Source organism: Triturus cristatus, chromosome 3_2 (genome assembly GCF_964204655.1).
Source record: "Triturus cristatus chromosome 3_2, aTriCri1.1, whole genome shotgun sequence".
In the NCBI taxonomy this organism is placed as follows: domain Eukaryota; kingdom Metazoa; phylum Chordata; class Amphibia; order Caudata; family Salamandridae; genus Triturus; species Triturus cristatus.
The window spans coordinates 230,872,303-230,898,832 of NC_140584.1; the positions used below are offsets into that span (position 1 = coordinate 230,872,303).

General features: G+C 44.8%; 1 protein-coding gene across 1 annotated transcript in view; it reads right to left on the reverse strand.

Moving 5' to 3' along the window:
* Window positions 1-26,530, reverse strand: part of LRP1B (LDL receptor related protein 1B) — a 3,634,433-nt gene that overhangs the window by 1,891,242 nt on the left and 1,716,661 nt on the right. The window contains exons 19-20 of the mRNA XM_085647014.1: window positions 21,624-21,704; window positions 10,478-10,645 (exon numbers count right to left, since the gene is read on the reverse strand). Coding sequence (XP_085503140.1) covers window positions 10,478-10,645; window positions 21,624-21,704 — 249 coding nt within the window. The remainder of the gene's footprint in view (window positions 1-10,477; window positions 10,646-21,623; window positions 21,705-26,530) is intronic.

Genomic DNA, 26,530 nt, shown 5'->3' on the forward strand with positions numbered 1-26,530 from the left:
TCCTGCAAGCGGCACGTCGTGAGCCAGACCCAGTAGGAAGTCTCTGAACCCTGCGGGTACCACCAGGGTACGTGATCCACTCGGCTCAGCAAACCTAGGCTCACTGTACAACAAGTCATTCTCCCAGTAGAGAAAAAAGTTCTTCGGATCAGCACCTGCTGCCTGGTCTGCAGCCTGGTGCCGCAGACCTTCAAGAGTAGGGCATGTCTTCTGCGCACGGCAGAACTCCTCTCTGGAGGGACCACCCTCTTGCTGCCAATGGGTCAGCTCAGGTATGTCTCCCAGCTCAGCGACCTGTTCCCCTGTAGGCTCCAGGGCATCCCCCGTAGGTTCTGCTCCTTCCTGGACCGTGGGAACAGCGGGGGTGGACGCACCACGCCCCCTGCCCTTCCTCTTTCTGGCAGGGACCTGGGCCACTGTTTCAGGCTCCAGGTCTGCTTCACAACCCTGTCTGGCTGCCATGGACCGAGTGGTCACACAGACCCACTCAGGCAAACTCAACATCTCCAAATGAGCCTGGCGTTCCACCTCCTTCCACGGGGAACTCTCCAGGTCATTACCTAGCAGACAGTCTACTGGCATGGATGGACTCACAACAACTTTGAGAGGACCTGAGACCCCCCCCCACTCAAAGGGAACATGTGCTACCTTGCAAAGGCGCACAGAGTTGTCAGCTGACACTACTGGGTGAAGTACGTCTGGAATGATCAGCTCCTCAGGGACCCACTGACACCTGACCGTAGTCACACTGGCTCCAGTGTCCCTGAGAGCCTCCACCCTCCTCCCATTGATGGTCACCCACTGCCTGTACTTCTTAGTGTTATCAGGGACAGGGGTTTCCTGGACCATCTCTGTGTCTCCTAAAGAGACAAGGGACATAACTGCTAAACCCTCCAAATCACTAGAAATTAAATCCCCCCCAAAAGCTACACTAGCTATACCCGGTGTTGGAGCACCAGTGGGTGCCTGGGATTTCTGGGGACACACAGGAGACTTGTGACCCAATTCCTGACAGTGATAACACTTAATGGGACCCTTGTTATCCGACCTGCCCTTAGGGGGCCAGGTTGGTTTGGGTTTGGACTTGGGGGGCTGGGACTGGTTACCCTGGGAACTATTTTGGGGCCCTTGCGAGAACTCCTTTTGGTTACCCTTGTCCCCCCCACTCTTCTGCTGGGGACCCTGCCCACCTTTGGCAACGGTACCCACAATTCCTCTGTGGACCCTGGTACTGGTCCAGCGGTCCGCCTCCTTAGCAAGCTCAATGGGGTCCGTCAACTTGCTATCTAAAAGATGCTGGCGCAGCTCTGGAACACATAGACTACTCAAGTGCTCCCAACTAATTAAATGTAACAACCCCTTATAATCAGTTACCTTGCTGCCCTTCATCCAACCTTCCAGTGCCCGCGAGTACAGATTCACACACTCCATCCAAGTCTCAGACTCTTTCTTCTTGGAATTTCTAAACTGCAGTCTATACTGCTCTGGAGTAAGTCCATACCTGAGACATAGGGCCTCCTTCATATTGGGATAGGTCATGGCACCTGCTAATTCTAAGGGCTCTAGAGCACTCCTCCCAGAAGCCTCAAAATGTTTCCACAGGCCCGCCCCCCAATGCTGTTCAGGCACACCATTCATTCTTAATGCTATCTCATACGATGTAAACCAGGCATAGATATCTTCACTCCTATTGTAATTCTGTACTAAATCTTTGGGGATATATACTTTACCCCCCTGCACTGGCTGTGCGCTGCCACCATTTGAACCGGACTCCACCTGCTTGGCCTTGATGTCCAGTTCTCTCATGCTCACTTCATGAGCCAGAAGCAATTTCTTCTCCTCCAAGGCACGGGCATTCTTGCTCTCCTCCGCCGCCTTGTCTACTTCTGATTGCTTCATCTTCATTTTCATAATTTCCAATTCATGGTTTCTCACCCTTTGATTCTCCTCCAACTCCTCTGGAGTGAGCCCCCTACTGGAATGGGAGCTGCCCGCCCTTGAGACTGGTCTGCCCACAGGCAGATCTTGGGGAACAAAACCATCCTCTTCATTTGCATCACTTTCCTCTTGGGCCTCCCACCAGGCCTTCAAGACTCTTTGTAGCACATCCTTTCTGGCTCCGCTTTTCACAGGGCAACCAAGGTCTTTGCAGATTTGCCTGAGCTCCTCAGCCTTGTACGAATACAGATCTGCAATGGAAAACTCCAATTCTGCCCTCTCACTTGTTGCCACTTGAGACATGATGCTCTTGAAGAGTTACTCAAAAATAGAATAAAAAATATAGTATGTGGTTGTCTATTGGTCTGCACTCCTAGTGATGTACACCAATTACTGTGGGTCAAGTACAAATACAAGTTCAATCCTCACCGCTGACCACCAATGTTAGATCTGGGGGTCTCTAGTTGGCAGGGTAGGTACCACTGTCCAAGTAGGGACCCTTGCTTCTAGTCAGGGAAAGGGGGATACACTGTTAAGATAACCCCTGCTCACCCTCTAGGTAGCTTGGCCTGAGCAGTCTAGGCTATCAAAGGCAATGTGTAAAGTATTTGTACCAACACTCACAGTAACACAGTGAAAACACCACAGATTTACTCCACACCAGTTTTAGAAAAATAATGTATCTTTACTAAAAACTTCACAAGACCAAATATTACAGACAAACCAACATATAATTCAAAAAGGTTACTTTAAGGATAGTTCAAGAGTTTGCAGAAAGTACTCCAGGATGTCAAAGTCAGTGTCCTGCACAATGCGACTCTCAATGCACAAAATGCGACACTTTCGTGCCCAACAGTACCTGTAGTTGCGATAAGGTTCCCAAAAGCTATAACAAGGAAGATGGCAAAGGCGATGCGATGCTCCTGAGATCCTGGGGAGGCTTTGCAGCAGCCCTGCTTCACGCAGCAGAGGTGGATGCGCCGGCTCCGATCTGTAGGGGGAGGATGCGATACCTTTGGCTTTCGTTGCGTAGGTTTCTTAGGGGGAAGCTTCACGCACAGGTTCGATGCGACACTCTTCGATGTGGTGCGATGCGTGGCGCAGCGTTGCCTTCCGGCGCCGCAACACTCGATGCGCCACGGAACGGGACTCTGCGTCGACGCACGCAGCGATTGGAGACTTTTCACGCACCGGCAGTGGTGCGGCCCGCAAACTGGTTCTGCGACAACCCTCGCAATGGCAGGAAGCTTCACGCTTCGGGACGATGCTCGACGCACTCGGCGATGCGGAGACCCTGCGTGTTGCGATGGTGCCGCGATGAAATTTTCCACGCACTCTCGTCTTGCGACACGCAATCGGATGATGCGCTGGGTACCAGTCACTCTTGTTCACGCTTCTGCTTCCCAGCTCCCTCAACACAGCAAAACGACCTCCTGAAGCCCCAAGACTGGGCAAGCACTCCAAGGCAGGTCAGAACTCTCTCAGCAGAGTTCCAGGGGAGCTGGTGGTGAAGTCCTTTTGTTCCTGGGACTTCTTAACAGGGAGCCAGCTCTTCTCAGGCCCTTGGAGATCAGAATCAAAAGAAGGGGACACAGCAAAGTCCTTCCCCTCTCCTTGGCAGCAAAGCAAAACAGCAAGCAGGCAGTCTTCTCCTCTTCAGTTTCTTCCAGCTTTCTCCTTGGCAGAGGTTTCTTCTTAGTTCCAGAGTGATCTAAAGTTTTAGGTGTCTGGGGTCCTCTTCTTATACCCCTCCAAGTCTTTGTCTCTCTTTGTTCCAGTGGGGGGATTCCCCTGCTCAAACCGGTTCCTGGGTGTGCTCTGCTCTGGAGCACCTGGTTCCTTTCAGAGTGAGGGGCAGGGTCGTTAGACGCTCAGCAGGAGGTGGAGCCTTCTTTGTGCCAGCAGAGGCAGAGTCCTCAGCCTGGCCAGCAGGGGGTGGAGCCAGCTTTGTGTTTGTCAGGGGCAGCCCTATTCAGACCCAGGGACTACTCCTCCCACCCATCTAAAGCAGATCTCCCTATTCACCCTGCTGCTGACTCATCCAGGCTCCTGGAGCCACCTAGCACATCACCTGACACCAGTCAGCCAACCAGCACACAGGCACACAGGAAGGTTAAACAGGAGAATAGCTACTTTCTAAAAAGTGCTATTCTCACACAGTGAATTTAAAAACCATCTTGCTAAAAAGATGTATGATTAAATTCTGAACACAGAGATACCAAACTTGGATTTTCTATCTTGCCCTTATGGGAAGATAGGCATGTAAACAGCCTTCCCCATTCTATCCTATGGGCAAGATAGCCTCTCAGCAGTGAAAAACGAAAATGGCTGTGATTCACTACCAGGGCATGGTACACACCTCAGTACATGCCCTACCTTTCAGATACACTGCACCCAGCCCAGGGGGGTACCTAGGGCCACCATAGGGATGCCTGACATGTACAGAAAGGGAAGGATAAGGCCTGGTCAGTGGGTGCACTGGCCAGGTCGACATGGCAGTCCTGGACTGCACATAGGCACTGCAAGCAGGCCTAAGACATCATTTTAGCGCTACTCCTGTGGGTGGCACAATCAGTGCTGCAGCCCACTAGTAGCATTTGAATCACCAGCCCTGGCACACGCAGTGCACTTTACTAGGGGCTAACAGGTGAAACAAATATACCAATCATGGATAACCAATCAATACAACAATTTACCAAGGGAGCACTTGCACTTTGACACTGATCAGCAGTGGCAAAGTGCCCAAAGCATCTAAACCAGCAAAATCGAAATCCAGCATAGCATCAAAAATACAGGAGGTAGAGGCAAAAAGTCAGGGGTAACCACGCCAAAGATGCCAGGTCTAACAGTGACTAAACTGTGTGAATATCTGTATCACTTTGTCAGTTGTTGTGTAAACTGCTGCACCAGTTGATTACTAGCTGTGTGAAAGTCTATATTAGTTATTGATTAGTTAACTGAGTATTTGTATGGGAGAGGGAATATGTGTGTGGTTCGGTGGGGGGTGTGTGACTGCCCAAAGATGTGTGAATAGTTGATTCAATAGGTATATGAGGTTAAGACTACATGTTATAACAGTTGTTTGGGTGAGTGAATATCTTTATGGGTGTGGTGATGAGCAAATATATCTCTCAATGGCACATGTCCAACAAACTAGAAAAATAAAAGGCAGTGTATGTGACAGTTGTTGTATATAAATAAGTATACATAAGACTCAGTGATTGTATGAGTGACTGTATGGATAACTGTATACTTGTAACAGTGATTTTATAACACACTAAGTATGAGTTACTATCTATATGAATAAATGAAGTGGTGTTTGTATAAGTGTCTAGCTGAGTAAATGTAAGAATGATCCATTGTTTGCATAAGTGAGTAGGATGACTGCATAAGTGAATAGGATGTGTGCTGGTGTGTAATGTCGATATAGGTGTATAAGTATATTTGATAGTGTTCTATTGATCATTGATAGCATGTATGAATGAATCTATAGGTAAGTGATTAGATGTGTGTGTAGATCTAGGAATCACTGAGTGCCTAGAACATTTCGGGGTGATCTGTCAAGTGGTGGGCAAGAAAAAATGGGGGCAGATAAGTGTGTTTCCCATGTTAATTCCAATAGGGGATTTCAATATGACTACAGCCCGAACTGCTATAAAGAGTCACACTGAATTTGGCAGAAAGGTAGCTTTTGGTTTGCAGATCACGCTTTCCAATATTTTGTGTAAATCTGTCCTGTAGCTTGTGAGAAATTAAAGGAAATCCAAATTTGCATATCTACGACGCACCTAATTAGCGATTATTTTGCAATGATTCACGAATACGCAAATTAAATGTGTCAATTATGTGTACTCCAATTTTACCATGTTTGAAGGAGAGAGCACAAGTACTTTGGCAAGAGGTCTTAAAGCCAACAAAATCAAATTTAGCAAACCAGAGTTGGGAAGGCAAAATGTTTGGGGAAATACCACGCCAGGGATGTCAGTTGTAACACAGTTGCCATGTATTTCAGAAAGCAAACAGTTGATTGGACTCTAACTTCAGGCACCACTCTACAGCTTTTTGGCAAGTTCTTATTTTTAAGTTTATCAAAACTAGATGGAGCCAGTATTTTCTGATGTTATTTCATTCATGTACATAGTATGTAGGCCAGTGATTCAGGGGACGATCTGCACAGTCAGCAGGCTCGGTCTTGATCGCTATGTCGCCTCATGTACCAATGTGCATTTAGGTGGATCAAGTCTAATCTTAGCTGAATTAGATCTCTTTTTTGTGCAAGTGGGAGTTTAAAGTTCTTTGGGGGATTTAGATAATTGTATAGTCATTGTGTGCTGTTTGCATGAGCTTTGTTGCTGAGATTGGCCATGTCTTGTGAACTGGAAAGAAGATTAGCTTGTTAAGTACTAGCTTAGCTAAATGCTTACTTGCCAATCCCATTGGCCATATTTTTGTTGCTTCTAGCTTGGAGAGAGCTGAATAAAAATAACATCACCATTACAGAAGGCTTAGGCTTTCTGTCATAGAAACCCTTTATTGGTTTTGGGCGAACGTTTATAAAATATGTATTAAATTTTTCATTTTTATAATGCATCCTGTTTTCCTTTAAGGAAAACTGTTTTTATTTTAAAAAAATTCAGGGATTGCTTTATTTAAAAGCACTCACAAACATTGTGTTGCTGACCTCAGCAGGAATGATCTCTGTGATGACTACGATTCATACTGGGTCACAATTTGCGACATTATTATTAATATTTATGTGGTAGGTTGAATTGCTACTCACTAAGAATCGTTATTATTGAATCCGACCTGTTAGTATATAGTTCAGCTCACAAAATAGTGCACTGCCCGTAAAAACACTGGTCACAAATCGCAATCTGTATTTTGGGACCAGTTCCCTGCGCATCTGGCCCTATAAACTGATTACATACAGGATCCGAATGTTTGGTGCCACTTTCTAAAAAGATAAGATGAAAGTGAGTATATTAAAATCAAGCTCTTGGAAGCACAAAATGTTACCACTGCGCCCGATTATTATTTTCTTTGTTAGCATATGGAACTAGAATTGTGGTACTATTCTGGTTATGTGAGGCCTGTAGTTTTACCTTCGAAAACATTTTCTATGTAATAGATGTGCAACGTGTTTTTCACTGTTGAAAAAGTCAAAACTTGACTTTGTTTTGCAAAGTTCCTACCATCTTGGGGGCATATTATCAAGCCAGGTGATAAAATTATCGCCGCTTTAGCTAAAACGGCGATAATGGGCTTGATAATATGCTCTATGGAATTCCAATTGAAGCCCATGTTAGATGTCCTTCATATCTAACCTGAGCTTTAATTGAAATTCCATAGAGCATATTATCAAGCCCATTATCGCTGTTTTAGCGGCAGTTTTCTGCCGCTAAAGCGGCGATAATTTTATCGCCTGGCTTGATAATATGCCCCATGGTCACGATATGATGACAGTCATTTTTTTTTTCTTGAACTGTAATAAACTTTCATGTTTTTTTAATATGAAAATCACATTTGTGCCAAGGACACTGTGCCCTCTTTCCATAAAACATGTGCTCCGTCAACACAGTCTCCTTTTTGCTGTTTTTCTCATAAGGTTGCGGGCAGGAGAGGTGCCATTCTAGCCGACTTGTGAAAGTGTAAGTGTAATTACAGGCGAAAGGCAATCAGAATCAGAATAAACATCAACGAAATAACGTTGTCAGCTCAAATGATGCCCAGTCTGAAGAGATATTGATTTTCTCAAAAAAGAGGAATTATTTGTCCACCACTGAAAGGCAGCCGCGGCCCATGGAGGGTGTTCCGTGAGGCGGAAAGGCGGGGCAGGGGAGGGGCAGGTAGGGGGTACTAAAAACCGGAATATGGATAATTGGAGGTAAGTAAACAATTAAATAAATAAAACGAATTTCGTAGCGTGCGCAGCATCGTAATTTGCGATGCAGGTCGCGCTACGAAATTCGTTTTATTTATTTAATTGTTTACTTACCTCCAATTATCCATATTCCGGCTTTTAGTACCCCTCACGCTGCCCCTCCCCCACCCCGCCTTTCCGCCCCACGGAACACCCTCCACGGGCCGCGGCTGCTGAAAGGGCCCATGTGTCCCAATTAAGAGTCGCCCATGGCAGTAACTACTCTCCTGGATTCTCATTTGATACTCTTGGCAGTGCCTTTAGTACACCTGGTTTCTGGGCATACGAAGGCAGCAAGAAAAGCAGAATTGCAATAGAGTTCTAAGAGCTCTGTGTACTTGATGTAGGTTCCACGGTCAGTCGTGGCTCGTGCAGGTAAGCACAGTGGGGCGGGCCGGGGGTGTGGGGTGCAAGTGACAAACAAAAGGAATAGGGAAAATGAAATAAATAAAACCACTTACCTAGCGTTTGCCACATCGCTGACTTTTCATTTTAGCGATCGCTAGGTAAGTGGTTTTATTTAGTTTATTTGCCCTATTCTGTTGTTTGTCAATTTCACCCCACGCTCCGCCCCCGCTCTTACCTGCACGAGCTGCGACCAAACGGTTTACCCTGTCTCTGACTCATCAGCACCAAATAGAAGGCTGTTGAGTTGCTAAAGAGATTCGACTCTGTGATGTCATATGTTACTCAGATGGGCCTCTGGATTACGCGATTCTGCAGCTGCAGGGTTTTCTGCATATTATGGTTTTACCGCGTTTGCTGCATAATCTTTCATCTGCTGTATAACCTGCAGATTTTGCCAAAGAATCTGTGATCATAATATCACTTATGTTGCATCAGTTACTCTGGTGCATTGATATCCATGGAAGGGAAAAGGTGCAATAGAAACAGTTTGCTGGCAGGAATTTGAATAGATAGAAGAAAGCATTCCCCTTTTTGTACGGAAAACTTGCCTGGCAAACCAGTGGATCCCACAAACACTTCCACAGCGATACGGTGCTGCATCAAGGCCCTCATGTAAAAAAACATTTTGAGGTTGATAGGGCTCCGAATCAGAATCAGAAAATAAGAGCCTTTCTGACCGCAAATTGGAATTTTTATATTTATCAAACACAAACAGTGATTCTGTAACATGTTACCGAATCTTACCGAATTGCTAATTGGGTGTGAGAATGAATGCAGATTCGGTATTTGGACGTGGCAAGATAAGGGCTGTGTATTAATGTGTTGCGACCTAAATCTGATCGCAAACTGACATTTTTTAATGACTTTTGTAAGATTTTTATTAATCAAACAAAATAAAATAAATTGAAATTGAAATTGATCGCAAACTAATAACATTTTACTACCTCCTCAAAGGAAGTGGTAAGCAATTTGCAAATGGGAAGGGGCCCATATGTCACCCCTTTCCCTTTGTCAATGTCCACAAAAACACTTTTTATGAGCAGGCAGTGGTCTCCCACTGCCTGTTCATAAAAAAAGGTTTGTGCCATGTTTCTTTTTTGAAATGTATCCTGGTTTGCTTTAAGGAGAATGGACTGCATTTTTTTTTTTTAAGAATGCCCTATTTAAAAGCAATCAAAGACATGGTGGTCTGCTGACCCGAGTAAACCGCTATGGCTGTCATTGTAGCCAATCATAGTGGGTCTCAATTTACAACCTACCTGATATATATTGATGAGTTAGCCTTAATTACCGCCCACTACGAATCAGAATTTTGAAAAACAACCTATTAATACATATATCAGCTCTCAAAATACGAATGGATTCCTTACAAGCCGATGCGCGAATTGCAACCGCTTCTAACAAATTCTTTTTTGTGCATTCCATTTAAAGAATCGCACATTGTGAATCGTTATTTGTCATAATTTATGATTCCTTAAATTGAATCTTTGTACATGAGTCCCCTAGAGTGGTAATACGCATAGGTTATCAAAAAGCCTAAAGCTATCTCTTGTATGAGCATATTGACTGTTTCATGTTTGCTGGGGCGCACAATAAATTACTTTTTGCTACTGCAACGTATTTGCTAAAAATTGTTCCTTGTTTATGGCTTGCTTTTGGGTTGACTTGAGACAGTCTGACACTGATTGGATAAACAAAAGGACATGATTGATTACGATCGAACATCAGAGTAAGAATGCCTAGATACAATCAGAAGGTTGGCTTTAAAATACACTTGTTCAAGTCTTTTCGAGCCATATTCACCTTCTGTTCCATTTACTGAACAGGATCATGCGACACCAAGATGTTTTCCCTTTTATAGGGCACACGGGTTATTAATGAACGGAGAAAATGGGTAACAGGTGTGCCAGGCGATAGCAAAGCGTTATGATAGAAGCTAATGTCATGAATTGATGAAAGGGCGAGCTGTACTTCATTTCGAAGGCCGCCATTATCCAGCTGGCACCCAGGTTTCCTGATTATCCTTCGGATCCCGGAATAAACCAACACATGTGCAAAAGGGGGCTATAGTTTGAAACTAAATATAAGCGTGTGCTGTTGTTGTATTCATACTAGAGTGTCTGTAATAACCGTAATATCCTAAACAGGAAGTTGTATCGGACAGAAGCAACCATTTTACAAAGGACACAAGTTTGATTGTGTTCGACGTACCTGTTCTGTCGCAGTTAGGGGGCACCTCATCACTGTAATCACCACAGTCGTTGTCACCGTCACAAACCCAGTATCTCGGTATGCAGCGGTCGCTGGCGCACCGGAACTGACTGTCAGTGCAGGAATGAGAGCAGCCCAGTTCGTCACTGCCGTCACCACAGTCGTCATCTGTAAAAGCAGCATTTTCAATCATTAAAAATTATGAAGGAATCTCTGAGGAAATGTCCGAAAATGAGGTAATGATTTCAGTGGCAAAGTTCAAAAAATGGTTTCATAATGGTGATGATTTTAATACTGACAGCTATTTCTGCAGCACCAAATGTGTGGTGGGTCTCAAACACAGGCTGCTGCTCTTCTGTGGAGGAGTCCGCAGTGCAAACAGTGACGAGTGCTGGCTTCAAGGCAGAGCTTTATGTAAAATGTATGCTCAAAGTATTACTTATAAGCTCCACGATGGATATACTGAATACATAATCTACTGTTAGACCTCACATCCTTGGCAGGCCATTCCCCTAACTTTTCAGCCTTCAGTCCCTGAGTTTTTCTAAACTCATTTTTTTTCACATTAGGACTCTGCTCACACTACCACTGCTAACCAGTGCTAAAGTCCTTCTGCTCCCTCTCTAATAACATAGTAACATTGGCTAATACCCAATCGGCATATTTTGTTTATTTGTAAGTCCCAAGTAAAGTGGCACTACCTGAGCCCGGGGCCTGTATATTAAATGTTACTAGTTGGCCTGCAGCATTGATTAGGCAACCCACTTAATTAGCACTTTTAACATGTCTCATGCCTGCCATTGCAGCCTGCGTATGTGCAGTTTTAAACTGCCATTCAACCTAGCAAAATAAACCTTTTGGCAGCCCCCAAACTTCCTTTTCCATGCATACAAACCATCCCGCAAGTAGGCCCTGGACAGCCCGAAAGACAGGGTGCAATGTAATTAAAAAGTTGGGCATGTACATTTTAGTTTTACATGTCCTGGTAGTGAAAACCTTTTTAATTCGTTTTTTACTACTGCAAGGCCTACCTCTCCCATATGCAAATCAGTCTTGACCCTGCTCCCCATGGGAACAGTCCGGCCCAAACTGCCAGGCAAGGTCCTCCCTGGACCAGAAACAAGCATCTTGGGACCACTTTCGGGGTATCACCCCTCATCAGCCAGGCTAGCTTGAATCCAGTGGCAAAGTGAGCATGGGTCCCTCGTCTTGGCATACCCTTCCCACTTAGTGTGACAAAAAAAAAATACGGCTGGATGGAATACTGCACAAATCACAAATTCCCCCAGAGTCACTTCTGGGTTCATACAGATCACATACAGATGGCTAATGCAGATGAGGGGGGAGAATCTCAATCTGTGGAGGTGGGCCATCTCCCTACAGGGAATGAACTTTATGGTGGAACACTGCTTTGGAACAGACCAGGCCAAGGTTGAGGGTCTCACCAGGTTCCTCCGCCTTAGTGACGAGGACTCCCAAGGGGTTGGGTAGTTCTCTCCACGTTTAGCTGTGGGGACACGTGTTAAGCTTGGCATTTTTGGTATGGTTTTCCCCTATGTTTTTGCCTCCAGACTTTCTGTTTTTGATGGCCTTAGGACTCTGCATTTAACCACTGCTAACCAGTTCTAAAGTGCTGGTGCTTCTTTCCCAAAACATGGTAGCATTGGCTTATACCCAATATGCACATTTAATTTACTTGTTAGATCCTAGCAAAGTGCCACTACCTGTGTTCCGTACCTGTAAATTAAATGCTACTAGTTGGCCTGCAGCACTGATTGTGCCACCCACTTAATTAGCACTTTAAACATGTCTTTGGCCTGCAATTTCAGCCTGTGTGCATGCAGTTTCAAACTGCCATTTTGACCTGGCAAAATAAACCTTTTGCCAGGTCAAAAACCTTCTTTTTCAATACAGATAAGTTACCCCTAAATTAGGCCCTTGGCAGCCTCAAAGGCAGTATGCAGTGTATTTAAAAGGTTGGGCATAAACTTTCAAGTTTTAAATGTCTTGGTAGTAAAAGACTCTGTAATTAGTCTTTCACTACTGCAATGCCTACCTCTCCTGTAGGATAACATTGGAATTGCTTTTGTGTTATAAGTGCAATTTCAAAATGGAACATGGAAACGCTGCGTTTGGTGTCTCTGGAATTGCAATTTAAATTCCTAATTTATGGTGAAGTTGGATTTTAAATTACAACTCTGAAAATGGTGCTTTTAAAAAGTTGACATATTCTTGCCATAGCCATTTGGTGCCTGCAGTCTGTCTCTGTGTCGCATGACTGAGTGTGGGTAACAGTTGTGCTTTGTGATTGCTCCTAGACAGCCACAGTCTTTGGGGCATGTAGGTGTGACTGAATGGGCCATCACTGGCAGGAAGGGAGGGAGGAGCTGGACAACTCAGCCCTACTTACACCTGAATAGGCTATTTCCTTTCTCCACACAAAATGATGCATACCCTCTCTAGTTAGACTTGAGCCAGGGGCATGAAGACAGGGTACATGTACACTTCAAAAGGCATGCCTCTAAAAACTTCTCCCCACTTCAAAGGCACAAGTGGGCATAAATGCTAGACCTCGGACACAAACATTTCAGTGCACTTCTGAACCTGTGGATACTCTGCCAGGAAGAAGGACTGATGTATTGCTAAAAAGACTGCCACTCTACTGGACTGCTGTTCTGGAGGAACTGCTGTCCTGCTGTTCTGACCTGATGCCTGCTGCCTTCTTGCTTGGTTGGGAAGGACTGGACCTGTATCTCCAGAACTCAGAACCCAGAGAGACTCCAAAGGCTCATGGGGCCACCCCAGTCATGGTCCCTTGGAAATGGGAGAGAATTGAGCCATTGCTTTTGTAACGTCTCTTTCAGGTAAGAGGCAACTCCTGCTCCCTCAGCACTACCTATTTTTTATTTTTAGGCAGCAGATGTGTACTAATAATATTAATCTGTTTTTATAGTGTTTTATTTCTAAGCACTGCTGATAATATGGAGTTACTATGTATAGAGTCCTGGGCCCTAGGCCCAAATCCAAAGTTAAGGGCGTCATGGACACTAGTGTCAGGGGTAGATTGCTGGCCACGAGCCGGTGCACTCAGGCCCTTTTATTAACAGGGTCATTTGACCAGTGATGACTGTGTTGGATGGTTGTGAGGTGAGTGGTAGGACTTCTCCTAGGGAAACTGTGGAAACACACACTAATAAACTGGATACAACATAGTCCATCAGTCTTCAGAGTCAATTAGCAGGACAGTGGTGGATACATGGACTGATGAAGCTGGCTGCAATAGAACATCTCCGCTCATATTCATAATTTAGTGGTTCAGGGCACAAACACTGGTTTAGAGAAGTCCAAAATATTCTGGTTGCATGCCTGCCAGAGTTATGTCCATTATGTGGAGTTGATCCACTCTGCTGATGCTCGCGATGGTTGGTGGTTGGTGTCAACAATGTAAACAGGAGCATTGTCGGAGTCCATCACAAAGCATCAATTACAAAGCATATCTATTGAGGTCCCCGCTTCAATGCCTTGCCACCTCCTAGTATCTGACAGTGGGACAGTGCCAAAACCATTTCTCGTGCTTGTAGATGCCCCTTGGATGGGTTGCCATGGGAGTTCATTTGGTCTGTTCTACGGCTGCATATCTGCCACATCTGGGCCACTGCAAGATCGCTAGAGCGTCACTGGCTAGTTTCACGAGCAACCACGGGGGTAGGTGGGTCTTGGTCAAAACTCTCTGTTGCCAGCAGGATCAGGGTGCAGGCGCTGTGAGTGGGAATTCTCTGGTTGACAGACTCCTCCAAGTGTCACTGGTGCTTCTTCTCTGTAATTCTGATAGTGGTGTTAGACACCAATCATGGTGTTCAATTCTCTAGGTATGGTAGTGATGATGCACACAAAAGGGAGTGGCACAATGGAGTTTCATGTCATGTGGTGAACGTGTATGACAGGTTGCGATGACTTGCCTTGATGGTCGCGGGCATTTCTTCTTGGGTTGTTGACAACTTAGAGTGATGGTGGCCAGATGCCTACGTTCTTTCTTTGTGGAGGCACCTGTATCCTTAGCCTGGATGCTCTGTGTTGCTGAGCCGCCAGTTACAATGGCTGAGCGTTTATGCCAGGAAGTGAAGGACAGAAACTTGGTTTGATCATGCTTGTAGCTTACTCCCGGTTCGCCTGCTGTGCTGTTGCAGGCTGTCCTTGCTTCACCTCGGTTGCTTCTTTGTGTGGATAGATGCCTTCTATCCATGGCTTAAATCCTGTCAAGTATGCCTTCCAGGCCTGTCCACTCTTGAATTTCCCTCACTCTGGGCCTGGTCAGTCATCAGGTTTCCCACTGTGACTGGCAGTTCACACTTCCTTCTTCTCTTTCTTCTTGGCACTTCAGCATGCACCTTCTTTCTTGCAAATGAGACTTCTCATTGAGAGTCTCGTCTTCTGGGTGCAGTGGCATACACCTTCTTTAGATGTCGGCCAACAAGGCATCTCCATGGTTGACTGTTGTTGTAGTCCGGCCACGGGACTCCTGTGTTGGACTCTGGCTTGGTGATGATCGGGGCAGGTACTGATCCAATTCTCCTTGTCTCTGTTGGTACTTTGTGCGTTTGACTACATCTTGCTTGCTCCCTCTTTTGAGATCTTCTTGGAGCTCCCACTGGGATGGTGAATGTGTGTGACTGGCCTTCTGCCTCGAGGGTCTCTCTGCCACCTGACAATTCTTCTCTGGGTTGCTGTGGTTTAATGCTGCATGTCACATATGCCATTCCTATAGGCCTTCTTCTGTGGGTACCAGTGAGCTGTGTTTCTACCTCCTTTCACTTGGTGGCACAAGACTTGCACACTGAGGCGCCACTGGCATCAGGCATGGTTGGTGGATCTGGCACAGTATGCCTTGGGGTTCTGGGAATTTGCTGTCCTGGTGTCTGGATCATGGCCACAGCTTCATGTGCATCTGTCCACTTCTGGTCCAGCTCTGCTATCCTTGGGTTGTGTCCATAAGGCAGGCATGGATAATCGAATTGGGCCATTGGGTGTAGAAATCAGCTTTCTAACTCCTTTTTTCATTTGTCAGTGGGATGCTGGTGCCCTGAGGATTTTTGTGTTACTTGTTAATGCCTGCCAGTTGATGCTCCCAGTCCTTTGAGTGTACTTTCTGTATGAGTTCAAAAGATTAGATGCCCCAACTTCCTAATTATAGATTTTTCTGTGTTCTAGAGGGATCGGACACATTTTTGTTTTTACTTCTGAGGAGATGGTCCCATGTGAGGAATGTCTGCCATCATTTTAATGGCATTTTTCGATCGGCATACAGTGCCCTCTAGTGTGTGTTTTAAAAAAAAATCTTTTTATTGCTTTTCAAAGTAAGAATAATTAGCATTGCTACCATGCAAAATAGTTCATTAACAAACCCAGCATAAACAATATGTGATCAACCGGTACAGAGGCCCATAAACTACATATAGTCAGTCAGTGACCCTGGCTGGCTTTACAGTAGAATCATGAGGCGATACAGAGTATTAAATTGCTGTGTTCGGAGAGACACTCAGGGCATGTTGTTGGAGAAATTGACGTAATGGTTCCCAAATGTCCTTGGGTTTCGATGACGTTGGTAACTCTTCTGCATAAAGTTCCAGTTTTTCTTTGCACTATACCATGTCTCTAAACCAATGAGTAACTTTCGGTGCCTGCACACCCTCCCATGTTATAGCATGTCGTCGTTTAGCCATTAACAGTGCTATTCGTGTAAATTTATCCAGCGTCCCTTTCACATGCAGAATATAACACAGTAAGCATACCAGCAGCGTACATTGCAAGTCTATCCCTGACATCTTGTGTACATGTTGCACTACTTGCTCCCAGAATCCCGCTACCTGTCCACACTCCCATGCAAGATGCCAAAAGTCTGCATCTAATCGATTACAGCGTTTACATCTACTGGAGTCACGCACGCCAAATTTGCATAGCTTGAGAGGTGTGTGGTATATCTGATGGAGGTATTTAAAGTGTATGATTCGTAAATTGCCATTGGAAGTGAGTTGACTAGTCAGGTTGCACTCTGTTCCCACTCTGCAAGAGTCAGGTGGGAGGGTAATTTGTTGTTCCAGCAGGCACAGCTGTTGTCTGGTGTTCTGGTTGTTTCAGCTCGTATTGCTCTGTATAATTTAGTGACTAGCTTTTTCCACGTGGGAGTGGTTAGTACTATCTGCAAGGGTTGTAAAGTGGGAGGCTCCTCCGGATACATAGTATAGTGTGATCTAACAGCATCTCGTAGTCTATGGATAGTGAACCCGAACCGTGGTGTGGGGTTGGTAATGTAGTGGAGATCTTTGGCTGTGATGAATTTGCCATCTGGATACAGGTCTTGCATGGTGACTAAGCCTACCTCTTTTAGGGTCGTCTTCTTGTGTCACCGATAGTGCGGCATGGTGTGCTAGGGGCAGTGCGGGGGCATATATAGGAAGCTTAGAGGCGAGTTTGCCTATGGAGTGCTATGCTGCTATTGTCATATCTAGCGTATTGATTTCAGTTTTTGGGGTGTCCCGCCGAATATGTGTAATTATACCTGATAGGGGGGTCGGATGGGCATCTCCGTCTTCCACGGCTACATGTGGAGGGTAGACATGTGGGTGAAACCAATAATATGCATACTATGCTTGAGCACTCAAATAGTATGTGTACAGGTCCGGTGCACTGAACCCACCTATAGCATAGTCAAGTGTGAGAGTTGCCCAACTAACGCGAGCCTGTTTGCCTCCCAATATTTGCTTGAGTAGGGCGATTCGTAGAACTTAAAAAAAATGTTGCGACAGTTTTATAGGAATACTAGAAAATAGATATAGAAATGTAGGCAGTATGATAATTTTAATAAGTGCAATGCGATCGGCTAGGGATAGCGGCAGAGCGGTCCACCTTTCAATCTGCTTATCAAGGGGGGTGCACGCTCGACCGTAATTATCCTGTATTACGACTTCCGGGTCACGATGGATCCAGACACCTAGGTATTTAACAGGATCCGAGGTCCACAGCAAGGGGTTTTCCATAGATGGCGGGGAGGTGATGTCTGTTAGAGGTATGATCAACGACTTATCCCAATTAACAGTAAGGCCTGAGAGCAGCCCGATCTGGTTCCCTGATGAATAGGACCATGTCGTCGGCATAGAGAGATATGCCCACCGGTCGGTGTATAAAATTGAGAGACGTTTCCCTATGTCTTTGACGGATCACACATGTCAAGGGCTCAAGTGATAAGGCAAATAGCAGGAACGATAACAAGCATCCCTGTCTGGTACCTTGTGCTATTGGGAATGGCTCTGACGTCAGACCCCCCACTCGCACCCATGCCGATGGGCCATTATAGCAGATGCACCCATCTCAGATACATCGGTGGGAATCCCATCCTCTGCAGGATATTGAACATGTAGCCCCATTCAATAGAGTTGAACGCTTTGGCTGCATCCAGCATTACTGCCGCCGTAGGCAGATTTTGGTCGAGAACATGCATTATTGCAAGAATGGTGCGTAAGTTGTGAGAGGCAGATCTTTCCGGGATAAAACCAGATTGGTCCGGGAGGACCAAAGAGGGAATCAAAGGTTGTAGTTTTGTAGCAAGGATTTTTGCAAGTATTTTGGCATCTAGATTGATCAGGGATGGAGGCCTATACTATTCACATATGTCAGAGGGCTTATCTTTTTTAAGCAGAGTGATAATCAGTGCTCGACGAAGTGACGGTGGAAGGATACCTGATTCATGTGACTTCGCATACATTTCTAATAGGTGTGGTGTGACTATATCTGAAAATTCTTTATAGAACTCGGCCGTTAGGCCATCCGGCCCCAGCGTTTTCTTGTTGGGTAGGTCTCGTATTGCGACTTTGATGTCTAAGTCATCAATAGGTTGATTCAGATAGTCACAATGACCATCTGCCAGCCATGCACAGGCAGTGTCTGCTAAATATTTTGCTATGTCTGAATCTGGCATAGTCACTTTCGATTTGTACATCGCGGTGTAATAATTGCGAAACTGGTCCACTAGCTCAAGTGGGGAGTAGTGCTCTACTCCTTGACAGTCCGTGATTTTGTCTATGTGATGTTGGTCGGCGTGAGCCTTGAGTTTTGGAGCTAGATTCCAACCTGGTCTGCCACTCTCCTAATATGCTCTGGCTATGTGTCTGCGTGAGAGGTAGTGAATCTCGGACACCCTCTAGTGTGTATTTCTTGCCATCATGCTGCCCCTTATAATGCTCAGCGAATGTTGCTGGAATACTACAGGCGTGGAGTCCCTCCACTCCAGGCAGAATATGAGCACTCTTTACCTTCGGCACTTCTTTTTTGGTATGGGCTTGCACTACCTTGTGAAGGCTGATCAGAATTATTGTCAGGCACTGTACTTTTATGGCAAAAGGCTTCTTTTTTCTTGGCTCTCCCCAGTAAACTGCTGTTTACTATTATGCCTACGTGGGTTGGGGTTGCATACAAGGGGCATGCCGTTCTCTCTGCACCAGTCCTGTGTTCTCTAGCCCCGGTTCTGATATGCATGTCTTACTCCAGCCAGGTATGGAGGGGCCTGAGCCGAGTATCAGGCACATCCTCCTTGTCTGTGACGGTTCCCTTGCACTAATGTACCTCTACCCCTCTGTTGCTGAGCAGCGGTGCTGGAGCTGTCGGGTGCTGCAGGAAGCAGAATGGTCTCCTCTCCTCCCCACGTGGTGGTGGCTGAGGCCACTAGGGTGCATGTGGTGTCTTCCTTCCCCATTACAGCTTCACTGCCTCGCTGCTCCTGTCCCAGTGATGACAAAGGTGGCAGGGAACTCACATGCCACTGCAGGTACCTGGGCCACTTCCGGGATGGGTTCAGTCCACTGTTGCTCAATTTCTGAGGTGCAGGGGTAGAAACTTCCTCTGGTGGTTTGCTCTCCCCTCTTGTAATTAAATCTCCCAAAGTGCTTCTCTTTTACTCTCATTGCGGTAGCTCTTTGGTTTGGGGCTATGGCGTATGCACTGCAGACTCACTGTGGTGCAGGCAGGTAATTTTTGAAAAAACAGTGATCCTTGTGATTACGAAATGAATATAGAAAGAAATCAATTCTATATATTTGCTATCCAGCCGGATAGTGCGAGTTTAATAAGAATTAAACAATGTCAAGAAATGATCATACATCGAGCCAGCGCGCTCCACACACGTCCATGGACTCTCGTGGATTACTGTCCCAACCAAGACAGTATCTGGTCATCTCCACAAGTACCCCCTTCCACGCACCAAACCGGGGCAAAGGAACCAAGCACCGTCTTGAACTAACAATAGCGCCCGTTCTTCTGTGAACCAAGAGGCCCCTCATCCCTTACCGAAGACCACATCCATACGGCCTTTAAGCTGTTCTAATTGCTCAGGTGAACATTATCACTGTCCTGATGATGATCCAATATATTTCAAATAGGGATCGAAACGTCGTCGACATCTTAAAATACCGTACACACTAACAATGTTATTATTATGTGTCACGGTTGTAACCATTTATCATGCTTGTCGCATCTTTAGTATTGAGGTACAAGCAACTCTTTCTGTTTCGGCTGTTTGCTTCATGTTTTTTGTAAAAAATATGTCTTTGTAAATTGTCAAATCATCACCCTTTGTTCATTTATGTGAAATCGGATACAGGACTGTATCCCACTACTTATTCATTTTGTTTCATGACATTGTTTAATTCTTATTAAATCGCACTATCCGGCTGGATAGCATATATATAGAATTGATTTCTTTCTATATTCATTTTGTGGTTTCTTAATCATTCCTAAACAAGGATCACTGTTTTTCAAAAATGGATTCCCTAGGTCCTTGGTTACCTTTTAGGGTTCCCTTGTCTTTAACAAAAGCAGGCAGGTAATGGTGTACTTCAGGGACAAATTACTGCTCGCTCCTTGCTTTTCCTCTCGCAGGGGCATTAGCCTTTTTCGACAGCCACGGAGGTCTTGGAGGCAGCAAAAAGCTCCCTCTGGGAGTGCACCTCTGTCTTTTTCATTTTACTGTGCACTCAAGAGGTACAGAGGGATCAAGCTGCACTAGTTCTTCATAATTGCAGGGTTGTAAGCAAAACAACATTGCCCTCTTCTTGGTGTGTCTCTCCTAAGGCACGCATGCACTCTAGCGGTCAAATGTGTGTTATGCGGGACCTCTCCTCCAGAGAGCAGTCAGTTTGCATGCTGTCTTCTGACTATAGTCTCCCCACCCAGCAAGTCAGGCCTGCTACCATGTTCCAGGGACGGGAACCCCAATGCCAACTCCTCTCAATGCGCCGCAGACAGAGCTCACCTCTTCACCTGTCCCAGTGAGTCAGAACAGGTGGGGTGGGAACAACACTCTTAACAGGTCTTCGACTCAAACATAGAGTGGCTTCTTGGTAGCAGTGCAGCTTCTTCACAGTACCTGCCAACTCTCGGCCTCTCTTACTTGTCACAGCGGTCCTGCCCGTGCTCCCTGTGGGCATATGGCAGCTGAAACTGCAGGGTGTGGAAGGCACCCGGACTCTGATTCCTTGCTGGGGCAGAGTTCACCCCTTCCTGGCATGATGTGAACTCTTGCCTGGTCGAGCAATGATCCAGCCATCCTTCTCACTCATGGTGCTTTACTGCAGGGCAGTGCGGAAGGTGGGGTCAGACCGCCTCTTCGCCAATGTGGAGTCCTGGGCCCTAGGTCTGCATGTGAGGTAAATGACAACATGGCCACTAGTGTCAGGGGTTAGATAGCTGGCCATGAGCACGTGCACCCAAGTCCTTTCATTAATGGTGTCACATGACTAGTGAATCCTGTGTTGGAAGGGTGTGGTGTGAGTGGTGGAACTGCCCCTATGGAGGTGCTGCTGAATGACATTTCCTGCGGTGACAGTATAATACCCTAGTTTTCTCCCTCATAAAGGTAGCAGGGTAAGATAGGTTTTGCTGGCATTGTAGTTGAAACCTGCAGATTACAGCAAATGTCAGCGGTGCATGTTTTCTTCAGTGAGACATCTTGCAAGCTGAAATGCCTTCTTAAGAAAACTGAAGCCCTAATTTAGATTCTGCTGTAGATTTGGGAAAGGTGGGTCATTTGTACCAAGATACAATTCAATGTGTGCTTTGCATTATGAAATGGTCACTAATATTAACACGTTATACTTGCCTGAATCGCAGTGCCATTTGCTACTAATGCATCTCCCATTTTTGCAGAGAAACTGTGTAATAGGTTCACAGGTTGGCATTTCTGTCAAGGAACAAACAAAGGAAAAAGCACAAATGAGCATATGAGTGACGTCTTTTGTTTAAAACCTGCTGACAGCTGCGACAAATCCACCCACTGCCTTCCCAGCAGATATTATTGGGATACGTACTGAACAAAGGCATGAGAATATTCACCAGGCACATTGGCGAGAAAAAAACCTACAGTACGGGTAAAGGAAATAAATGCCGCCCCCCTTTCTGTTGATTAAAAAATAAATGTTTGCAAAACAGAATGTTCATCATCAGTTTAGAGCATTCGGTGTTGTGCTTACATAACAAAGGGCCACATGTACAAGCCTTTTTGATGGTTGCGAACAGGCTGATTCTCAGAAAAGGCTTTTTGAGATGTAGAAAGCCCTATTTGCAATTCGGTAACCTATTACCAAATCACAAACTGTGTATGTGATTCGGTATTAGTAAGGGGCATGTTTAGGGCATCCCGTTCTAATACCAAATTGTAGTGGTATGTGTGAATGTTTTGTGACAGAAATGCATTCGCAAACCATTTGCAAAATACCGCCAATTTCAAATTGCTGACAACCCATTCTCAAATGGGAAGCGGTCCTTCCCCTTTAAGAATATTTTTTAAAGCATTTTTAAGAGCAGACCGTTTTTAAGCCAATCCTGTTTTCCTTTAAAGAAAATGGGCTGCATTTCAATAAAAAGTTTGCTTTATTTAAAACCAATTACAGACATGGTAGTCTGCTGACCCCAGCAGGCCACCAGCCCTGTGATTTTAGCGATTCCCAACAGGTCACAAACCGTGACCTAACCCATTAATACTCATGAGGTAGCTCTATTTGTGACCCACTGGGAATCGCAACTCAAAAGAGCTTCATACATTTGAAATAGCGATTTTCTAATTGCAATTTGCAGGAAATCGCAAATAGGAACTGGCTATTTCAAAGTTTCCTACACGTGGCCCAAAATGAAGCACTGAACAACGGTGCAGCTGTCTCAGTCTGTAGTAAATGAATTACAGCTGGAAGCAGCACAGCGCTCTGCTGCCCAGACACGCTGTACCCAGGTTGCTTTCAAAGGTGAGGAGAGGCACGCTTGTGCCCCATTAGTTTTCCGATTTTGTGTTGAAACTTAAATGTACGCTGGAGCCTATTTCATTAATTATTGTCACATTCTGCAACAGCCATAATCATATATGATCCTGCCACATTTCTTGAAGCACTTGCAAAGAAGAAGAAAACTAATCACATTATAATTGGAAAAAATACCGTTTGATGTGGGGAAAAATAACATGGAACTATAATAAAACTCAACTGGTGAAAATAAAGATAATTGGTTAATTTTTACTAAATGAAACAATGGCAAGTAATATTTATGAGCCAAGTGAGAGGCAATCTTAAAGCCATCGATTTTCACCAATCAATGGAACATGATAGTAAGTGGTTCCTGTAGATCCAGGTTCTGATATGAATGTGTTGAGCATACATTTCTATACAGCAAACATAACTACCAAGTTAGCTTTGGAAAAGAAGTATTGGATTTCATGCATTTTCAGATGTGCTGGAACGATATATCCTGTCCTAATTAATTTCTATTACGGTTCATTTTAATTGTGTTACATCTCCATTGTTTGTTTATTTAGATTTAATGATTGCATCAATCATGGCGGGGGGGAGGGGGGGGGGGGTAAGCTGACATGAGTTTGATAATGTTTTGCACTTCTGCTTGACCTTCACTGAGAACTAACACCTGAATTCAAATGATAAATCTTTATTGAAATTACCTACATTGTATCCCAGAAACTCTGTCCATCGGAGCATGAGGGTGACTGGGCTTATTATAGCCTTATAGCCCGCCGTAGCGGGCTATACCGGCTATTAAAGGCCCGCTGCAGCGTTAAAGGCCCGAGCCGAAGGCGAGGGACTTTAACAAAAGCAGCGGGACTTTAATAGCGGTATAGCCCTGCTACGAAGGGCTATTAGGCTATTAGAACATTCTGCCACTAGAGGGCAGAATGTTCTAACAAATTAAACAAAGGCTTCTCGAAGCTCGAGGAGATTTAAATCCCCTCGAGCTTCGAGAGGCTTTTGTAAAACATTGGAATGTTGCTCTGCGGGCCTTTACCGGCCCGTAGAAGCACGGAGCACTCCATTGTCTACAATGGAGTGCTCCACATTCCAATGTTCTAATCAGGCATATATGTCTGTAATGAAATTTGTGTTTATTGAATATGTACAAAGAGTAACCCTATATATCTCTCTAGTAGTGGGCGCTTTTGCCAGCCACTGTGAAACATTCAAAGTGAGCATAAAAAAACGTGTTCCACATTCTATCTGTTGAAGTAACATGCCTCTGCACTAGGAAGCCTTCCATACATATTATCTTTTCTTTGGTGGCATTGACAAGTTCCATTTTGCAAAGGACAGAGATGTGTGTGTATAAACCTTCAACATTTCAATTGATATTTATTTTATATTTTTGACATCTGCTGAAAAAAATATGTGTAAAAAAATGTCGCTAGATAAAACACCATTGGTTGACTGGGACTGTGCTGTAACCTATTGTTGTTGTTGGTGCATCTTCCTCATTACTGTCCTGTCCCTTGCTGCTCAGCCATGAGTGATGTCATTTGGAATGTTGAGTGTGTGGGACTGGAGGAGTTGGCAGTTGGGAGAGATGGGCTGAGCAGCAGGGAGGCTGCTCCTGGTGGGGCTCATATAGGATCTTAGCTGTGGCCTTTCTGGTGTTTTACTTGGACTTTGTAACTTATGGAATAAACCTTTAACCTGTTCTAAGCCACCTGTCTACGAGACATCTTTCATCATTACACTGGCGACGAGGATGGGATCCGACAACAATAGGTTACAGCACATCTCCCTTCCTTAGAAAAACTAAGCAAAAGATATAAATGCATTTAGTCAGGATGGCATAAAATAACTTCGCTTGCATAAACAAAAATACACATCTTGAAAGACTTAATAAAGAGATACAACAAGCAATTGAAAATACATAAGGCACCCAAATTAGAAAATACTCGCTAGAAAAAATACAATGAGCCCCATCCCCCTCCCTAGGGAAACTAATTAGATGGGTACTCACCACCAACAAATTAACAATAATAGGGTAAACACACCTCCCCACCGAGGAATACCCCTCCCTAAGACATACTGAACATTGTAAAAGGGAAACGCACCTCCCTATGACTCCAAAACTTAGTAATAGGGAAGAAAAAAAAACACCTCCCTATAGGGGAAAACACCTCCCAAGGACTCACTGAACTTGTAATAGGGAAAATACACAACCCTATGATACTCTGTAATAGGGAAAATACACCTCCCTATGATACTCTGAACATTGTAATAGGGGAAAAACACCTCCCTATGATACCCTGAACACTGTAATAGGGGAAAAACACCTCCCTATAGGGGAAAACACCTCCCAAAGACTCACTGAACTTGTAATAGGGAAAAATACACCTCCCTATAATACTCTGACCACTGTAATAGGGAAAATACACCTCCCTATGATACTCTGAACATTGTAATAGGAGAAAAACACCTCCCTCTGATACTCTGAACATTGTAATAGGGGAAAAACACTTCCCTATAGGGGAACACACCTCCCTATGATTCTGCGAACACTGTAATAGGGAAAAACTTTCCCTATGGTACTCCAAGATACCAAAAACTTGTAATAGGGGAAAAACAACCCCCTATGATCCAAAACCGAGCAATTAGCCTCCAAATTGAACACAACGCTCCACACAGCTCCACAACCCTACCAACATAATGGGTACACACCAACCACTAACATGACACAACACCCTTGAACAAGAATGGAGACACACACAGGATAGAGGCACACACTCACACCCCCACAAAACAATATTGCAATAATGAAAATAAAGAAAGAAGAAAACTCATACTCCGGTGAGCGATCTCTCACCCGAAATTGTCACCAGCAGGAAACTTTTCATTATAAGTTCTATGCAGCTCTGGGAAGTTGTCCAAGTTCCTTCTAAAATCCACTAGATGGCACTCTTGTAAAAGGATTCACAACTAAAAAAAACGATGGTCTTCTCATAAAGGGATTAACATCTTCAAATCAACTCCCATGTGTCACTTTAACTAATAACTAGTCTTTGTGCTGGCCAATTAGAAAGTAATGTGGCACAAAATTGCTGAAGCTGTGTGAAAAGCCCAAAATCACACTTGTAATCCCATCCATGAACACACGGCCTGAAACGGAACTGACAGTGCATGAATAGTTGAAATAAAATATAGCCCGTGCATTCTCTCACCTTTTGACAACAGTATGTTTACTTTGACCCTCGGTGAGAACAAAGGAATCACCGCATTACGAAGTATGTCGTAATGCGGTGATGCCTTATGTATTTTCAATTGCTTGTTGTATCTCTTTATTAAGTCTTTCAAGATGTGTATTTTTGTTTATGCAAGCGAAGTTATTTTATGCCATCCTGACTAAATGCATTTATATCTTTTGCTTAGTTTTTCTAAGGAAGGGAGATGTGCTGTAACCTATTGTTGTTGTTGGTGCATCTTCCTCATTACTGTCCTGTCCCTTGCTGCTCAGCCATGAGTGATGTCATTTGGAATGTTGAGTGTGTGGGACTGGAGGAGTTGGCAGTTGGGAGAGATGGGCTGAGCAGCAGGGAGGCTGCTCCTGGTGGGGCTCATATAGGATCTTAGCTGTGGCCTTTCTGGTGTTTTACTTGGACTTTGTAACTTATGGAATAAACCTTTAACCTGTTCTAAGCCACCTGTCTACGAGACATCTTTCATCATTACAGACACTTACTGATAAATGTTAACGCCATCTGAATGCTAA